Source organism: Nannospalax galili, unplaced genomic scaffold (genome assembly GCF_000622305.1).
Source record: "Nannospalax galili isolate Female #2095 unplaced genomic scaffold, S.galili_v1.0 scaffold530, whole genome shotgun sequence".
NCBI lineage: Eukaryota > Metazoa > Chordata > Mammalia > Rodentia > Spalacidae > Nannospalax > Nannospalax galili.
Genome location: NW_008328331.1, coordinates 422,220 through 441,689, shown reverse-complemented (window position 1 = coordinate 441,689; position 19,470 = coordinate 422,220). Strand labels below are relative to the sequence as shown.

The window sequence follows — 19,470 nt, the reverse complement described above, 5'->3', positions numbered from 1 at the left end:
AACACATGAAATGTGGCTTGTGTGGCTAATTAATTTCAGTTTACATAGTATCATGTCACAATGGCTACTGTGTTGGACAGGGTAGGTATAGCTGCTGTTTAAAGCTATGAAATTGAAAATCAGCCAGTCCCTTGGTCTTCAGGGAACTGTTGTAGGCAGCTTTCATTGCTGTAACAAAATACCTGAGACTGGATGCTTTATAAAGAAGAGAGGTTTATTTTGCTTATAGTTTTGGAGGCTAAAAGTCCAAGATTCAGCAGATCTGATTGGCCTCTCATGAGCCAAAGAGATTCAGAGGCCAAGTTTGCTCTTTTTGTAATAATTCCTCTCACAAGAACTAATGATCATGCCATGAGAATTGCATTAATCACTTAATTTCGAGCATACTTGGAGGATTAAGAAGCACACCTGGAAGATTCCAGGAGAGGATGACTCTGAAGAGGGAACTAGAAGGGAGCAGACTGGGAGCCATCAGCCACCACAGAGGCCAGAAGCACAACAGGGCATCTGACCGTGACCTAGGCAGCAGTTCCTTCCCTAGCTTCTTGATTTTCTAGTCCCTTCCTTTCTGGTGTGGTATTACAAAAATAATTAAGTAAATAGTCAGCGTAACAAATTTCAAAATAATCAGCAGACCTTCCTAAGACTGTAACAAGTGTAAGTTTAAGCACTCACACATACTCTAAAGCCCGTATCTTCCTGAAAGTGATGTTTATCTGTAGTCAACAGACATGGCTTCTCTGTCCTCCAACCTGTTGAAAAATAATGGGCCAGCAAGTGTTTGCTCTCACACTTTGAATCATGAGCATTGCTTCCTGATTCTGAACCTCTTTGTCTCACTCTGGATCCCTGAGATTTCTGCTCCCAGGCCCCTGCCAGCTGCTCAGTGGAAATGTGCACTGATGTTGAAGGACCACAGGCCTAGAAGGTGATGAAGAAGTCTGCTTCACATACTTGGATTGTTGCATGTTCAGATCTGTTGGGCTACCGCCTTCCTGGCAACAGCAGTTGAGTGTAAGCCCCAGCACCTAGGACTCTGTTACTTAGCACTGGCCTCCACTCCCTGAAAGAACATCTGGCTTCCTGTTTCTTAAACGCCCCCCTTTGGCTGCCCTCTATGAAGAAACAGTGGCTACAGCTCAGGGTATAATGAGCATGCCCAGGAGCTGAGAAGGCCAGATCCATTAGCTATGGAGGAGGGTTGTCAAAATGATATAGCAACAGAAACTAATCTATGTAGCATAAACTGAGCATGTGTATGGAACCTCACATGTGGGGGTAGTCTCCCTAAGGAAATGTGCAGCTGGGAAGTTTTCCAAGAAGGTGTGCTTGAGGTTGGCTTCAAAGAGAATGTGTCCACCACAGACCTTTTTGGAATGAGTGAACATTATCTAGACCTTGCCACTCTGTGTGAAGTGGTGGATGGGTGGTTGATTGGTTTGGAGTGCTTTGTAGTGTATATAAACACCAAAAAGGGCACCAAGAGACTTATGTTTGCAAGAATCTCTTAAAATTGAAATATAAAAATTGTATGATAAAGGGATGAGGGTATAGCTCAGTAGTAGAACCTGTGCTTAGCATGTATGAGGCCCTGGGTTTTATCCCCAGTGCCAACGTAAATTAGTTAAAAATTAAAATTGGGAAAGCCGGGCGTGGTGGCGCATGCCTTTAATCCCAGCACTCAGGAGGCAGAGGCAGGTGGATCTCTGTGAGTTCAAGGCCAGCCTGGTCTACATAGTGAGTTCCAGGACAGCTGGGACTGACTACAAGGAAACCCTGTCTCAAAAAGACCAGAAAAAAAATTTAAAATTGGGGGCTGGCGGGATGGCTCAGCAGTTAAGAACACTGGCTCTTCTTCCAGAAGACCCGGGTTCGAATCCCAGAACCCACATGATAGCTAACAGCTGTCGGTAACTCCAGTTCCAGGGGATCCAACAGCCTCTTCTGTCCTCCGCAGGCATTGCATGACATGAGTGCACTTACTTACATGCCGGCAATACACGCATACACATAAATTAAAAATAATAAATAAAATATTTTTAATTAAAATTAAGAGTTGAGCACAGCTATATATGCCTGTAATCCCAGCACTTAGGAGGTAGAGGCTGGAGGATCAGGAGTTCAAGGCCATCCTTAACTGCACAGTGAGTTCAAGGCCAGCCTGGGCTACATGAGACCCTGTCTCAAAAACAGAAGGATGTGGGGCAGGAGCAATAGCTCAGTGATTAAGAATACTTGCTTTTCTTCCAGAGGACCCCAGATTCAATTCCTAGCACCCATGTGGTGGCTAACAACCACCCCTGAGTTCCAGGGGCCTCTGCAGGGCATTGCACATGTGGTACACTTGCATACATGCAGGCAAAACACTCATATACATAAAATAAAAATAATAAATAAAATATTTTTTTAAAAAACAGAAGGATGTCTTCTGTGGCATTAAAGAGATATGCTGTCACAGTGTACATTGCAGTCACTGGGCCATTTTGGTGGGTTTTTGTTTTCGATAGAAATACAGAATATTCAGCTGTCAGCCTATGAAAACATTCCACTTGGCCTAGAGTCAGTTTCTAGAGTGGACTGTGTTTATGTATCTACAATTGAACAAGAATATTGAACAAGAATGTGAGCAAACAGCATCCTTTCTCCCACACATTAAGGTACCACACCAGCACAGTCCCTACTAGGCAGGCTAGGGACAGAGTTTTGCCATCAGGTAGGCACACAGACTGTCCTAGAAGTTCCCCACACAGGCAGACACTGAAGAACAGCCCCTCGCCCTGTCCCTACCTCTGTTGGCAGAGCTGCCACTGAGACAAGGCTCACTGCCTGAGGACACTGACTGTGTCCCTAAGCCTCTCCCCAGAGCACCGCAGCAACAATAGTGTTCTGAAGTGAAAGAGCATTAGGAGAATGACACCTGGGCATTGGTGCCTCCTGCCACCAAAATGGGCCAAAAAATTTATGAACAAAAAATTAACTCCATTGTGTTCCAAGTTATGCTACTCAGAGCATTTTGAAATAATATTCCAGCATGGACTATTTATTCTGTGTTCAATTTCTGATTAGAAAACACTTCCATTTGAGTCAGATTACAGAGTCTAGGGAGAATTCTGTATAAAATCTTTGGTTTAGCGATGCCCTCTCTTTAGACCTTATTAGTAACCTAAGTATACAAATTAAAACAATAAAATGCCATGTTTAGCCTAACACATTTGGCAAGTAGGGGTACAAGAAAAAAGGGCACATAATGCCTGGTTCCTGAAGCTGAGAACTGGTGTACATTTTAGGAAGCAGTTTGGCATTACATCTCACAAGCCATAAAAACTGTTTGTATTCCTGAGCAATGGCAGCCCACAGATTCCCTTCTTCCTCAACCAAAGGGACTTTAAAGTAAGAACAAAGACCTCATTAGCACCAAAATAGGGATTGCTATTCCTAGTGTGGGCTGAAAGAATCAAATACTGACTTACCATGGGAGCCAAGGTACTGCTCTGCTTCGTTGAACAGAGAAGTGTTGTGGAAACAAGAGGTTTCCTGTTCTCCATCAACATCCCTTAATTTCAAGGGAGAAGACTGGTATATTGGACATTACCATGGATCAGCAGCTTCCCAAAGCCTCCACCACAGGTTGGACAAAAGTATGCATAGCCAGGTCTTTCTGCTTTTTTCTCTGACCTTATTTCTAGATCAGTGAGTTAACTTCAGTGTCAAGGCAAACCTTTGGCTTAGGGCCAGATGTTTAGACAAGGGCAGAGTGAAGACCATGGGAAAATGGAAAGAATAGGGAATTATGTGTAAAAGGCTTTGCACTCCTGGGCTCAAGCAGTTCTCCTTCCTTAGCCTCCCAGATAGCTGGGGCTGCAGGTGCATGCCACCATGCCCAGCTTATGTGTAAAATCTAAATGTGACTGTGGTAAGAGTGCCTGCCTAGCATGCACAAGGGCCTGGGTTCAATTCCCAGAACTGTGGATGGGGACCCTAATGTATAAAATTGCAAAATTATGCATGGAACATAAAGTGTGAAATGAGCAGAGCATTTGCTTCCCAATTATACTTAAAGCACCTACTTACTTTTCCTAAAACCTAGTGGCTCTCTTAGGAATTATGGAGGCATGAGGGCATGACCTAGTGATTCTTGAGATTATCTGTCCAATGAAATGTCAGAGAACAGCCTGGATTCTGAAAAGCTCTGAACTAAGGCTCAGTGATTGTGGAGTGGTGCTTGTTAGCATTTTAATGGGAGATTATTTTCAGCTTTAGAATCCTCTGTCCAACACTGTTAATTAAACATGGTAGTGGAAAAAACATTTTTCCCAAATGAATGTGTTGGAATGACTTTTATCAGTGGACATAATTTGGACTAATAACTTTTAATTAACCCCAACAAAAGCATGTGCTCTTGAGTCTTGTGACCTTGGCACCTGATCCCCTTTCCTAGGCAACCTCAATTTGATACTTCACCAAAAATGATAATGAATTAATGAATGTTGGTGTGTTTGAGAATTAACATATCAAAGTGCTGAGAGACAGAGTACCTGTCTCCATTGGACTCAGTGGAGATTGGGAAGGAGGAGTGACCTTGGGTGAATGAGATAGTCTAGAACTAGGGATGAAAAGGCTGTATGGTGGGGCTGGAGAGATGACTCAGCGGTTAAGAACACTGGTTGTTCTTGCAGAAGAGCGGGGTTTGAATTCCAGCACACACATGGTAGCTAACAACTGTCTGTAACTCCAGTTTCAGGGAATCCGACGGCCTCTTCTGTCCTCCAAGGGCATTGCACGACACAGGTGCGCTTAGCTACATGCAGGCAATACACTCATACACATAAAATGAAAAATAATAAAGTATTTAAAAAAAAAAAAAGAAGAAGCCGGGCAGGGTGGCGCATGCCTTTAATCCCAGCACTCAGGAGGCAGAGGCAGGCGGATCTCTGTGAGTTCAAGGCCAGCCTGGTCTACACAGTGAGTTCCAGGCCAGCTGGGGCTACAGGGAGACCCTGTCTCAAAAAGACCGAAAGAAAGAAAGAAAGAAAGAAAGAAAGGAAGGAAGGAAGGAAGAAAGAAAAGACTGGATGGTCTATAAAGATAAGGGTAGGGCCAAGCTTGTACTTCTCCAACTGAAGTTGGAAGAAACCTTTTTTTTTTTTTTCCTGTGAACAGGGAGCAGTAGTCATGGTGATTCTGTCACTACTGATTTATTGTTTCCCACTTGCAGAGTCATCCCAGGAGCAGAACATAGGAAACTTGCATTAGCCCTTAGGAAGGGAAATGGTTGTTCTAAGTTTTTAAAAGTTAGATGTTTAACTTGACAAGTTGGTGAAGAAGCTGGGAAGCCCTGTCAACAGAAAGATTAGCAATGCCATTGGAGGCCCCAAATAGAACCAGCAATAGTGAAGGCCCTAAAAGGCCCACCAAACAATAAAAAGGGAGCCGGGTGTGGTGGCACACACCTTTAATCCCAACACTCCGGAGGCAGAAGCAGGCAGATCTCTGTGAGTTTGAGGCCAGTCTGGTCTACATAGCAAGTTCCAGGGCAGCTGGGGCTACAGAGAGACCCTGTCTCAAAAAGACCAAAAAAAAAAAAAAAAAAAAAAAGAAGAAGAAGAGGTCCTCTGAGTTGGGGAGGAAATGATTTTTCATTTGATTCTACTTATATGACTGTATATTGTATATGATTTTGATTTTTGTTTGTTTTGTTTTGTTTTTGTGTTTTGAGACAGGCTCCCTGTAGCTCTAGTTGGCCTGGAACTCACTATGTAGACCAGGTTGGCCTCGATCCCACAAAGATCCACCTGCCTCTGCCTCCCAAGTGCTGAAATTAAAGGAGGGTATCACTATGCCCAGCCATAATTTTTGTAAGACAGGGTCTCACTGTGTAGCCCTAGACTGGCATCAAAATCAGTCCTCCTGCCTCGGCCTCCTGAGTACTGGGATTATAGGAGTGTGCCACTGCCACACCCAGTCTGATAATCATTTATGAAGTAACACCATGATAAACTCAATACAGCAGAATGTGAGGAATGTCATACATCTTGAAAAAGCAAAAAGTAACGTCAGCAACAAAACTTTGTCTTTATAATCAGGTATCAATCAGTGATTTTTCCCCCCCAATGGCATTTGTAACCTGTTAATCTTTATTCCCCAAAACCCAGAGCTCATTTGTATGTGCATATTTGACTTGTTTTATCACAGTAGGTAATCTCTGTGGGAGTGTCAGTTGCTGGCCTTTCGTAGCAAAAGCTACATATTTTCAGTTAAGTGATTCCATTCTCTTCCTCTTTTTAACAGAAAAGGAATCTCTTATTGGCATTTGAAGCAGCTGAAAGTGTAGGCATCAAACCCAGCCTGGTAAGTATCCTACTCTAGATCATTTTAATATTTTATTCTACTTCATGAAAAAGAACTTCATGCTATCCACTAAATAGATATATAATACTCAGATCTGTTACTCATGATTCCTTATATAAAATTTTATTGAGTTTGTCTAAATATGATTTAAGCTCAGAGTTTTAAAAAATATATACTTTTTATTTTATGTGTATGAGTGTTTTACCTGCATGTGTGTAAGTACACCGGGTTGTACAATTCCCAAGGAAGTCAGAAAAGGGCATCAGATTTCCCCTGGAAGTGGACTCATGAACAGTTGTTGACCCTCATGTGGATGCTGGGAGGAATCCTGAGTCCTCTTCAGCCATCTTAACCACTGAGCCATCTCTTCAGCCCCAAGACTCAGAGTTTTATGTTAGAATCATTATGAGTGAATTTCAGTTCTAGAAATACAGTGAGGTGGATTATCATTAATCACCTAGAAATATCAGTGAAATGTTATTTTTGAAGCCATCAACTGTAAAGCCAGTGAGATATCTGTGATAGTGTGATAGATAGTAAAGGCACTTGCTTCCAAGCCTGATGACCCAAGTTCGATCTCCAGGACCCACATGGATTGACTCCCAAAAGATATCCTCCAACACATACACACACACACACACACACACACACAAACATTTTAAATGTAAATATATTTTATTATTTTTATTTTATGTGTATGGGTGTATTGTTCGCCTGCATGTAAGTGCATCTGTGTCATGCCTCACCCACAGAGGTCAGAAGACGGCACCAGATCCCCTGGAACTGGAGTTGCAGACAGTTGTTATCCACCATGTGGGTGCTGGGAATCAAACCTGGATCCTCTGCAAGAGCAGCCAGTGCTCTTAACCACTGAGCCATCTCTCCAGCAACTTAAATGTAGTATTTTTTTAAAGCAAAAAAAATAAAAAAGCCAGGCATGGTGGTGCACACTTTTAATCCCAGCAGAGGCAGAGGCAGAGGCAGGCAAATCTCTGTGAGACTGAGGCCAGCTGGGGCTACAGGGAGACCCTGTCTCAAAAAAAAGGAACGCCCCCCCCAAAAAAATAGTATCAAATATAGCTGAGCTCTCAAAAAAGAATAGGAAATGACCAGATGCCAGACATTTTAGAAGAATTGAAAACTGAAGTGGGAGCTGAGAGCATGGTAACTGGGGCAGGGGGGATAGGAGGAGTATGATGTAGGATGGTGGTCAGGCTCCTAATAGATGTGGAACAGACCCTTGTGGCTGCAGGGTTTATTTAATGCCCATTCAAGAACAACAAACAAGCATCTAAGCTCTGATACACAAATGAGTGTTGAGCCCCTGCACAAAACCAAAGTTCACAACATACTGTTCTTCTTAGTGGACATTGGCATTTCAAAAACTACGCCTACACCCAGTGAGGTGATAAAGGAGTTTGTCTCCAACTTGGATTTTTTGTGTGTATGAGCAGAAAATGCAATCTCTTAGAAGGCAAAAAATGGCCAGATGAGGTTTAGAGCCCAGATTTCTGTATGAAGCCCTTAGCTAATAGGCTGAGATGCAGGAAACTCCTGTAGTTTAGTGGCTGCTGGAAATATGCCCACAAGCCAAATTACAACAGTCATGAAAAGGATGGACTTGAGCTAGTCAGCAGGCACAATAAATTAGAGGATTATCTACCAGAACTGGAGACAATAAATAAGAAGTATGTCTAAGCATATTAAAGAGGTAATAGGTGCTGCAGAGATGGTTCAGTGTAAGTGATGGTGTAAAGTGCCCACTGTGTAAGTAGGAGGACTGAGTTCAGGTTCCCCAGCACCCATATAAAAACACCAGGCATGGACACACACCTGTAATCCCAGCATGGGGGAGATAGAAGGATCTCTAGAGCTTACTGTCCAGTGAGCTCCAGGTTCAGTGAGAGACCCTGTCTCAAAAAGGTGGAGAGTGACTGAGGAAGACACCAAGACATTGACCTCTGACCTCAACACACATGCTCATGTGCACCAGCACACATACAAAACATTTTATAATCCTAGTTTCTCAGAGCCTGAGGCTTGGTTTGGCTCACTGTAAATTCAAGCCTGGGCAACATAATACAACACCTAACTCCAAAAATAAAAGAGAGAACAAAAAAAGATAAAAGGAAAAATAGAAATCAGGAAGGGATGTGGTACCATAAAAAGAGAGAGAGAGAGAGAGATTTATTATAATCCTGAATTCCTTTAATGCAAACCCTAGAGACTGGAAAGACAGTCCAGCAGTTAAGAGCACTAGCTGCTCTTGCAGAGGATCCAGGTTCAGTTCCCATCACCTACATGGCAGCTAATAATTGTCTGTAACTCCAGTTGCAGGGGATCCAACATCCTCTTCTGACCTTTGCACTGCATGACACGGGTGTACTCACATACATGCAGGAAATACACTCAGACACATAAAATATAATAAATAAAATATTTTTTTTAAAAAAAGAAAGAAAGCTGTTACTGGAGTTGTTAGAGTCAGAGCCTGGGCCTGGGCAGCCCTAACAAGCTAATAAGCTTGGCCACCCACCCTCAGTAGGCCGGTTAAATAGTCCAAGTAATAGAGAAAAGCAGAAAAAAGATTTGTTCTATGTGGCCATATTGGGAACTGAATGGTCCTGTAATCTCCTCCTTCCCTATCTCCAACCATCTTCAGGGCCATGAGGTGAGGTTTAGGTTTAAACAGAGGGCCTGAAGTGTGCACAGCTGAGCAGTCTGGGTCACTGTGTCATCCTGCCCCGTCATCATTCTCAGCTCTCCTGTAAGGTGGACTGATAGTTGTCAGAACTGTGTGAAATCTCTTCCCCCTCAGGCACCAGATTTCATCATTTTCCTTCTCCCAGAAAGAGATTCCTGGGGAAATTTCAATTCCTCGGAGACCAGAGTTTCAATAGTCAGACAACCAAAGGGAGGGGCACACGTGTCTTTTTGGAATGCTGTCATTCCTGCCAGGAAGGTTACAAAGCTTCTAGAAATGAAATTTGGAAAAACACAGTAAGATGGGTGCCAAACTGATCAAATATAGCAAGAAAGAAAGGTAGTGAACTGAATAATGAGCATAAAGAAGGTACCCAAAATACACACAAAAAGATATTCAAAGATAAAGAAAACAGGAGTGTTGACTAGTTAATATGTATTTAATTTCTAGAATAGGCAAACCAGCAGTGGGTGGTGGCGGCATAAACCTTTAATCCCAGCATTCAGGAAGCAGAAGTAGGCTCATCTCTATGAGATCAAGGCCAGCCTGGTCTATTTAGTGAGTTCCAGGACAGCTGAGTCTACAGAAGGACCTAGTCTCAAAAAGGAAAAAAAAAAAATCAAAAAACAAAACAAAACGAATGGAAAAGCCACTAGCAATTCCTTAAATCACAGATTTTTTAAAAATTTATTTTTGCCAGGCCTGGTCTACATAGTGAGTTCCAGGACAGCTGGGGCTACAGGGAGACTTATTATTTCTTTTTTAAAAAAAATATTATTTTTATTTTATGTGTATGAGTGTATTGCCTGCATGTATGTGAGTGCACCCTTGTTGTGCAATGTCACAGAGGTCAGAAGAGGGCTTCAGATTCCCCTGGAACTGGAGTTAAGGACGGTTCATAGCCGCCATGTGGGTGCTGGGAATCGAGCCTGGGTCCTCTGCAAGGACAGTCAGTGCTCTTAACCACTGAGCCATCTCTCCAGAACCAATTATTTACTTCTTTATTTTCAATAGTTTTTAAAAATTTTGTGTGAATAAGTGTATTGTTTGCATGGATGTAACTATACCCATGCAATGCCGCTGAGGTCAGAAGAAGGTGTTAAACCCCCCTGGAACTAGATTTACAGACAGTTATTTAGCTGCCATGTGGGTGCTGGAAACTGAACCCCAGTGCCCTTAACCACTAAGCCATCTCTCCAGCCCTATTTTATTTTATTTTATTTTATTTTATCTTTTGGAGACAGAGTCTCATTATGTAACTCTTGCTGACTACATAGTGATCCACCTGCTTCTGCCTCCTGAATGCTGGGATTAAAGACATGTGCCACCATACCTGGCTTTTCATTTTTAACAAAAAATCCAAAAGTCATTTTAAGATTGGTTTGCCACTCAGTGTTGTAATCAGTGACTCAGAATGCCTCTTCTCCATACTCTGTAATATTTATTTTATTTATTTATTTATTTATTTATTTATTTATTTATTTATTTATTTGATATACTTATTTACTTTGATATACTTATTTATTTTTCATATAACCCAAGCTGGCCTCCAACTCACTATATAGCTGAAGAGGACCTTGAATTTCTGATCCCTCTGCCTCCACCTCCCAAGTACTGTGGTTCCAGATGTGTACCACCACATCTGGCTTATGAGGTGCTAAGTATCAATCCAAGGGCTTTATATAAGCTGAGCAAGCACTCTGCCCAATGAACTACATCCCCAGCCCCATCCACAATATTTAATTTGTTGGCTTTTGTCCCCATACTTCCTGGTTGAATATGGCTGCTAAGATAGGGTCTCCCTGTAGCCCCAGATGGCCTAGAACTCGGATCTGCCTGCCTCTGCCTCCCAAGTGCTGGGACTAAAGGTCTGTGCCACTACACCTGGCTATAAGAAATTTTTTTGTGTGTATTTAAGTGTATACAAGTTTGGGGGATATAACAGAGAAGCAAGGATGAGATCTTTTAAAAGTGAAGCTCTACAGTGTTCCCCAAGTTTTAAAAAGCATTCCCACTCAGCCCCTATGAAATGAGAGTTCTCTCCCAGTCCTTACAGAAAGAATCAGGTAAGCCCACCAGGCTTTGTGGTTGCTACAGAACTCTGGAGTGACTCCTCCAGGGTCACCGTGCCTGTGGCTTGCTCAGTCACTTCGGCCTTGGCCATGAGGCTGTACCTCACTCAGTTACAGGCACCCAGATAGTCACTACACACCAACTAAACTCCCAAGAGCAAGAAGCCTTACCTTTGTTCCCAGTTTTCTTTCTTAATATCTGTTCTAAGTTTTACCGCCTTAACCATTTTAAGTGATGTGAAGTACATTCACATTGTGCAACCATTGCCACCCTCCACCTGCAGAACTCTTCTCATCTTGCAAAATCAGAACTCTATTTGTTAAACATTAACTTGCCATTCCCTCACCCTCAGCCACTGGCAACCTTTATTCTATTTTCTGACTTTATGAATTTACCTATTTCGGGTACCTCAGGTAAGTGGTATTTGTCTTACCATATTTGTCTTTGTGTCTGGTTTCTGTAACATAGTATAACATCCTCAAGGTTCAACTGTTAGAATTTCCTTCCTTTTTAAGGTAAGTCATATGGTTACACCACATCTTGTTCATTCATTTACCCGTTATTGAGCACTGGGGTTGCTGCCAGAGTTTTTAAGTTCATCCACACCAAAGTACTAAGGAAATTCTCAGCCAGTGTTTTCCAAATCAAGTTTGTTTTCATCCTAGTTGGAGGATTTTCTGTTCCATTTTATTTGTTCTCTTCTGCATCCCATGACTTAGATACTTATCCCATCCTAATCCATCCCTAGATTATTTACACCAAACCACACCAGAGAAGCATTTCTTTGCTTCAGAGTTGACATACCAGTTGCAAAAGGTTCTACACTCTGTATCTAAAGCTACCCAGCACACAGATACAGGAATTTCACTAACATCACCTCTTCTCCTTAGTGAGTAGAGTTAGCCAATGCCTTTAAGCAAAAATCCAAGAAAGGCCTGCCTTAGCATTAACTAGGGGGAAGAAGGCATCTTCTAGATTGAATGCTTCCTGGACCCCCCTCTTATAACCTGTTCAAAAATCACATCCAGTATCCTCAGTGTCAAGAACTGCCCCATGGGAACAGCGAGATGGCTCAGCACTTGATGCTCTTCCAGAGAGGTCCCACATATATGGGGGCTAACAACCATCCACAACTCTAACACCTTCTTCTGGCCTCCACAGGCATTGCATACATGTGGTGCACTTACATACATGTAGGCAAAACACTCATCCACATAAAATAAAAATAAATCTTAAAAAAATAAGGTTTTCTGGGATTTCAGTGAGATTATATCTGTATATCAAACTGGCAATCATAACAAAACTGCCTTCTAATCCATGGACACAGACTACATCTTCACTCACTTAGATCTTTGATTTCTGTCATGTCTTACAGTTTTTTACATATAGACTCTGCACATGTTTTGTTAAACTTAGACCTTAAAACTTTTGGGGCTAGAGAGATGGCTCAGTGGTTAAGAGCACTGACTGCTCTTGCAGAGGACCCAGGTTTGATTCCCAGCACCCACATGGCAGCTACGAACTGTCCTTCTGTGACTTCCAGGTCAGCTGTGACTAGAGGGGCCTTGTTAAAAAACAACCAACAAAAAGACAGAAAAAAAAAAAGAGTGGGGAAGGGCATCTATTGGATACTAACAGAGTTGCCTGTGGTAGTTGGATATATGAATCTGGCCTATAATCCTAGAGCTTGTGAGTCTGGGTAAGAGATGGGGTCAGTCTAGCTACATAGTTGCAGCCAGTCTGGGCTAAGTGTGAATCTTTTTCTCAAAAAAAAAAAAAAAAAAAAAAAAAAAAAAAAACTTTGGAGGCAGGTATGACTAATTTTTATTTGTTTGTTTTTTCCCTAATGACAGATTCCAGTTGTTCATTTCTGATTTATAGGAAACTGACTAAAGGGTTTTTGTTTATTTGTTTTAGTTTTGGTTTTGGTTTGTTCTGGGTTGTGAGATAGGGTCTCCCTGCAGCCCCAGCTGGCCTGGAACTCACTATGTAGACCAGACTGGCCTTGAACTCACAGAGATCCATCTACCTTCCTCTGCCTCCTGAGTGCTGGGATTAAAGACTTGTACCACCATGCTGGGCAATGACTGAGGTTTGTATGACTTCTTACACTAAAATCTGGCTAAACTTACATGTAGACACATGTTCAGCCTACACAGTCCTGGCAGTGCAGATAAACCAGTTTTATTGTTTCCTTTCTAATCTGTATGCCTTCTATTTTTCATGCCTAGCTAGAATTTCAAGTACTATATTGAACAGAGCAAGTGAGAGAGTCCATCTTTGTCTTGTTCTTGATGTGAGAGGGAAAGCATTGTCTTTCACAGTTAGTATGATGCTAGCTATTGGGTTGAGGGTACATAGTGTTTATTACATAAATAATTTCACTTCTTAGTGTTTTGAGAATTTTTATCATGAATGGATGCTGAAGTTTGTTGATAACATTTTTTCTTAGTCTGTCAATATGATGAATTATACTGATTTACAAAACTTGTACCAGCTTTGTATTCCTGGAATGAACCTCACTTGATCATGATATATTCTACTTTTATAGATTGATGAATTAGTTTACTAATATTTGCTCAACTTGCTAGTATGTTTTTGTGCCTATTTGTCTGAGAAACTTATGCATAGTTTTCTTGCAGTCTCTCTGTCTGGTTCTGGTAGTAGGATGATGCTGGCCTCATAGAAGGAGTTGAGAAGTGTTCCCTCGTCTTCTATTTTCTGAGATTGTGACTAACTGATATTAGTTATTCCTTCTGTGTTTGGTGGAATCATATGGACCTGGGTTTGTGGGGGAGTTTGGAAGGTTTTTAACTGTTTATTCAAACAAATGTCAAGCTTGATTAAAAATAGGTTACTAAGATAACCTATTCTCTCTTCTCCTGAAATGTGCAAAATATTTCTTCAGAGATTTTCAAATGTGATGTTAATGATGTACCAAAATAATTTTAATTATGTTATTGCCAATACAAAATGGTCTGAGTAAAACTGAATATTAATTGTACTTTCAAATCATCTCTGAGACTGAAGACATCCCTCTGCAGAAAGAAAAGTTCATGCTGTTTCTCTTGAGTTCATAGGTTTGAGTATGTAGGCTGCCCTTCCTTCTCGAAGCTCCTCTACCTCCAAGTGAGCTTACTCAGTCTTTTTTTTTTTTTAACAAGGTCTCACTATAGCCCCAGCTGTCCTGGAATGCATTATGTAGACCAGGCTGGCCTTGAACTCAGAGATACTCCTGCCTCTGCCTCCCAAGTGCTAGGGCTACAGGCGCGTGCCACCACGCCCAGCTTGCTCAGTCTGTGTCTCTTTTCCAAGAGGTCATTAGCAACCCTCTTTGTCAAGAATTTTGTTTTTTCCTTTAAAATAGTTTCTTGGCAGATGTGTATAGATGGCTCTACTTGCTCCCTCTGTACCCCTTCCTCATGGATTATAACATGTTGATCATTTTACCATGACTGGGAGCAGAGGGGGTGAAGTATGTTCAGGTGCTGAGGCTAAGCCTCTGTGCGTTACCACCCAAGAGCAGATGTGCTCAGGTTAGCCTTCTTTTTCCAGGGAGTTTCTGCTCCTGGCTATGGGTCAGGGTTCTTTCCCACTGTTCTCTTGTGACCACAAAAGGATTCAAATCCAATCCCAAAGTTAATAATTAAACATGTTTCTAAAGAGCTTGGCTAGTGCCCTGCCAGTAACACTCAGCTCTCTCTCCTGACTTGTCACTTTCTCTCTTGTCCTTGTCCTTGTATTGCAAGCTTACTTGTAAAATTAGCTCCCTAAAAGAAGTAAATTAATAAAACTAAATAAATAGCACAAAAAGGTGTTTTTTTTTGTTTTTTGTTTTTTGGGGGTTTTTTTTCGGTCTTTTTCAAGACAGGGTCTCCCTATAGCCCCAGCTGACCTGGAACTCAGTATGTAAACCAGACTGGCCTTGAACTCACAGAGATCCACCTGCCTCCGTCTCCTGAGTGCTGGGACTAAAGGCATGCGCCACCACACCAGGACATAAATTTTTTTTTAACTAGCAAAAAAAGGAAAGAAAGGAAGAAAAAGAAAAGCCCACATACTAAATAGTAACAATACTAGTATTACACATGGTTTAAATTGCTCAAGGCATCTATGGTAACCCCATTCATAGGACTAGCTCTTCATGGCCTAATTTGAAAGAAAGTCCTAATACTAGCCAGAGCAATGTATAATTCAATAGAAGCAGACAACAGATCGTGTCAATTACAGAGAGTGCATACCCACTAAAGCGACAGCTGGTAACACTGCAGCAGCATGGAAAATCACTCATAGGATGTCCTGAAGAAAGACAGACTACACAAAGCATGTCCGCTGTGGTGGGAATCTGGGAACGTAGAGGCTGGTTGACTTACATTCATGCACACTGTAGAACCAAGTAGGAACCCTTTTCTGGTAGTGGAAGTATGGATGACTGTTGGAAAAAAATTTAATAGTGCTGTGTTTAAAGATGAAAGCAGTGGGAAGTTGTGCCATGTCTTTTAAAGAAACATACCTCCGGGGCTGGAGAGACGGCTCAGCGGTTAAGAGCACTGACTGCTCTTGCAGAAGACCCAGGTTCAATTCCCAGCACCCACATGGCCGTTAGAACTGTCCTTAACTCCAGTTCCAGGGGAATCCAAAGCCCTCTTCTGACCTCCGCAGCATTGCACGACATGCGTGCAGTCACATGCATGCAGGCAATATACTCATATACATGAAATAAAATTAAATTTTAAAAAAAAGAAACATACCTCCCAGGTAAAGAGGATCAAGTCTAACTCAGAACCTTTAGCATGATCTGTGTTTGCCTGTACCTTTGTTTGTGTAGGCAGAGGGTTTCTAGGCTGTAACAGCCTGTCCTGGATCAGAGTCCCTTTGTAGGAATGGGCCTGGGATGTTCTGCTTGTGACCTGTCCCTTTCCCCTGCAGGAGCTCAGTGAGATGCTGTACACGGACCGGCCCGACTGGCAGAGTGTGATGCAGTATGTGGCCCAGATCTACAAATACTTTGAGACGTAAACCCCAGGGCCCAGCAGCAGCAGCTGCCTCCTCAGGCTGCAGTTTGTTCTGGAAGTGCCTGTTCACCGTCCACCACACCTGCTGTGCCCAACACCTAGCCACCTCAAACCACATGGACCAGAACTCCAGTGAGAAGCAGAGCTGGCTTCATCACATCCCCACCTCAGATACAAAGGTGTCTGGAGCTTAAGCTTGGGAATCCTTGCTCCCCATGGGAAGTTTCTAAAGAGGACGGTCTCCTTTCTTGCACACTGGGATCCCAAGCCAGGCTCCCTTCTGTGAGAATCCAGTGTGTTGCTAGTCCCATTTAGTGCCAACATATGATCTACATGGAGAGCCCTGTCACATAGCACTTCCAGATCACTTTGTCTTTTTCTTTTCATTTTTCTCCTTCCTTTACTCAAAATGCTCTAGCTTTGGCTTTTATCAAAACTTTGTCCTTACCAACTACCCTCTCCCCAAATAAAACAACACCCTACAAAACAAAACCAAAAGCAACTTTTGCTTCCCAGCAACCTGGAAACACACTGACCCTACCATCTGGGAAAATATTCTGTTCAATTCTAGGTAATGTAGGCCTTAATTACACTGTATACATCTCATTGCACCTATTTGATTCCTTGACTGTGCAAAGGAGCTCCTGGGTACCTTGCTGAGGGACCCTGCGAGGCATCCAACAGCTGGCATGTGCACTGACCACATGGCCTGAGTGCCCCGGCTTCTGTCCTGACTTTTATTATACTCCCATGCACGTGGTGCACACGTGTGCACTCACACACACACACACACACTCCCAACACTTAACAGAAGTCACATATATAAAGTGACCTGTGTCTACTCCTTGTACATTTACACAGTTCCATAGGCTGGGGGGGGTGTCCCTTGGAATTTCGGACAGACAGAGATATAAACTGCATTTCAGCTCCAAACAGACTTGATCTTGGTACTGATTAGGACTTTTTCATTTGCCTATCAATAAGAAGCTGTGAGAAGCTGCTGCTGCTGGCTCCGTTTGCAGTAGAGCAGAGAAATGCACTTTCCCTGATATCCCACTGGTTCTGTAGAGGAGTGGCACTGCTCCTCCCTAAGTGCTCAGTCTAGGTGGCTCCACTGGCTCTGGTTATTTTTCTTGAACAAATAAACGTGTACCTCATAGCAAATGAGGGTGTTCTTCACCTAGGCAGTGGGGTATACGTCAACATTCCATCACTTGCTGTTTTAAGTGCCAAATTGTCCTGTGCTGGTCCTCTGACAGAAAGACCATCCTCATTGTAAGTCCTGAAAGTGGTAACTGCCATAGTTGTTGAACATAAATCTCTGACTGCTTATTGGAGCACTCTGCAGGTCCAGTCCCTGCCCTAGGAGAAGCCTGGGCTCTGTCTCTCCCTCTGGGTGATCCCTGTGCATTGGTGACATCGGGTACAGCAGCCCTGTTCTCAAGCTAGCATAACCTTGTAGAGCCACAGTCTCTACCTCCCAGCTCCATCTGTAATTCTTGGCTGTGGCTCCATGCAGGTCCCCTAGGGATCCTCTAGAAACTGCACCTGACCTGTGTGGATCAGGTGAGTTCAGAATAGCTGGAATGGGAACAAAAATGGAGTCTGTATGTATTTCCAGTTTCTGAGACTGATGGACAGCCATGCAGAGGGGCAAGAACCCCACCCAGTGCATCCTGAGCAGCCGTTTGGAGACCAGCTGTAGAACTAACTAGCCCCTTCATTTCCAAATGGAAGTTTGAAGCTCATTTGGAACACAGGCTGGTCTTGTGTTGCTTCCTGCACCTGTCGTTTGTTGACATACCTGCTGGTGTGTCCTCACTGTCTCCAAGTTGCTGCTTTGTCCAGCTAGCACAGCAGGAAAAAGTCCCACACAGCTGGATGGAGCTACAGGGCTACTGTTTCTTCAGGGCTTATCAGGGCCTCCTGTGAACAGACCTCAGTTAAGGCCTTGGGATTCCAGGCAGTTTAGCCTAATGCCATTTTCAGTGGTGCTGTGTAAGGATCTGCTGTGGCTCTGAAAGCAGTCCCCATGTGAGCCTCCAGAGGCCCTGCAGTTCCTCTCCTCCACTTTGGGGCCCAGCCTTGCTCTTGTGGGAACCCATGTGGCTAAAGACTGACCAAACACGATTGTTCTTGTGGGTATCCTCCTTTAGATTTTGCCAAAGTTCTTTTTGTCAGGAGCATAGAAGACGATGGTGTTCTGAGGAACAACCTCTCCCTAGCCCTTCCCCCTTCAAAACCCATTCTGATCCTGTGTTTTCACTATTCAGTTGCTTTGCAGCTTTTTTAGACCATCCAAAACACAAGCCATGGCCAGAACACAGAAACACGTGAACTGACAAGCACAGTTGCCACCACCTGTGATCCCAGTATTCTGGAGGCTGCAGCAGGATGGTCACTTGAACCTGGGAATTTGGGACCAGTCTGGGCAGCAGATGAGAACGCCCCTCTCCCCCAGAGACAGAGATAGAGAGATCCCAAAGCAATTAGCCATCTAACAATAATATCTTCCATGTTCTCTTCCTGCCATCCACAAGCACCAGCCGCATTGCAGTCTCTGACTTCCCTCTTCCTCGCAGCATGTCACAACCTATGGAGATGGAAAACACAGGCCCTTAGGGACAAACCCACCTGCCAAACCTAACAATTCTTAACTATTTCAGTTTGAGTACCATTTTGAGATGCCCTACCACTAACATGAGTAAAATAAACTTGCAGCCTTTTTAAGAGAAGTATTTTTAATATCTGTGTCTGCCACAGTTCCCTGGATGTTTATGTTCTCTGACTATGGTTGGAATTTTGCAGAATCTAGACCATCTTGAGTAGCGCACTGATTTTAACTACATTAGTTGAATGCACTTGATACATCTGTGGCTTTGTGTCTATCAAGAGCACAGGGTTGGCACCAAGCACTATCAGGACATGACATGCTGACATGTGTGTAACTCCTAACATAGAAGTGTAAGGTGTGCCACTGTGTAATATTTCTAATAAATATATTTTGTTTCTGCCTCAGTTTGTTTTTTTTTCCCCAGTGACATCAGTATTTTTTCAAAGCATCAAACTTCCTTGAAGTCTGTTTAAACCAGCACCCCACACACACTCCACTGCAGCTGCTCTACAGAATGTCCCTGATTACTGCCAAGCAGTACTGATGTGCATCTAACATGGAAAAGGGACTCTGGAAACTGCACACAGGGATGTTAAGCAGGAGAGCTGGGCTGAGATTGAGGAGGCCAGTAATGAAATTTTTCGTTAATACAGAATGCCAGTGTTTCTGACACAAAATAGCTGTGCATATTGGCTCAGTGGGTGATGAATGGCTCT

The 19,470-nt window shown here is 43.0% G+C and overlaps 1 protein-coding gene across 1 annotated transcript in view; it reads left to right on the top strand.

Annotated features, from left to right (window-relative positions):
• Specc1 (sperm antigen with calponin homology and coiled-coil domains 1) overlaps positions 1 to 19,149 on the top strand; it is a 330,607-nt gene extending 311,458 nt beyond the window's left edge. The window contains exons 14-15 of the mRNA XM_008825314.3: positions 6,289 to 6,348; positions 16,055 to 19,149. Of these exons, the coding sequence (XP_008823536.1) occupies positions 6,289 to 6,348; positions 16,055 to 16,144 (150 nt within the window). The 3' untranslated portion in view covers positions 16,145 to 19,149. The remainder of the gene's footprint in view (positions 1 to 6,288; positions 6,349 to 16,054) is intronic.
• The last annotated feature ends 321 nt before the right edge of the window (positions 19,150 to 19,470 follow it).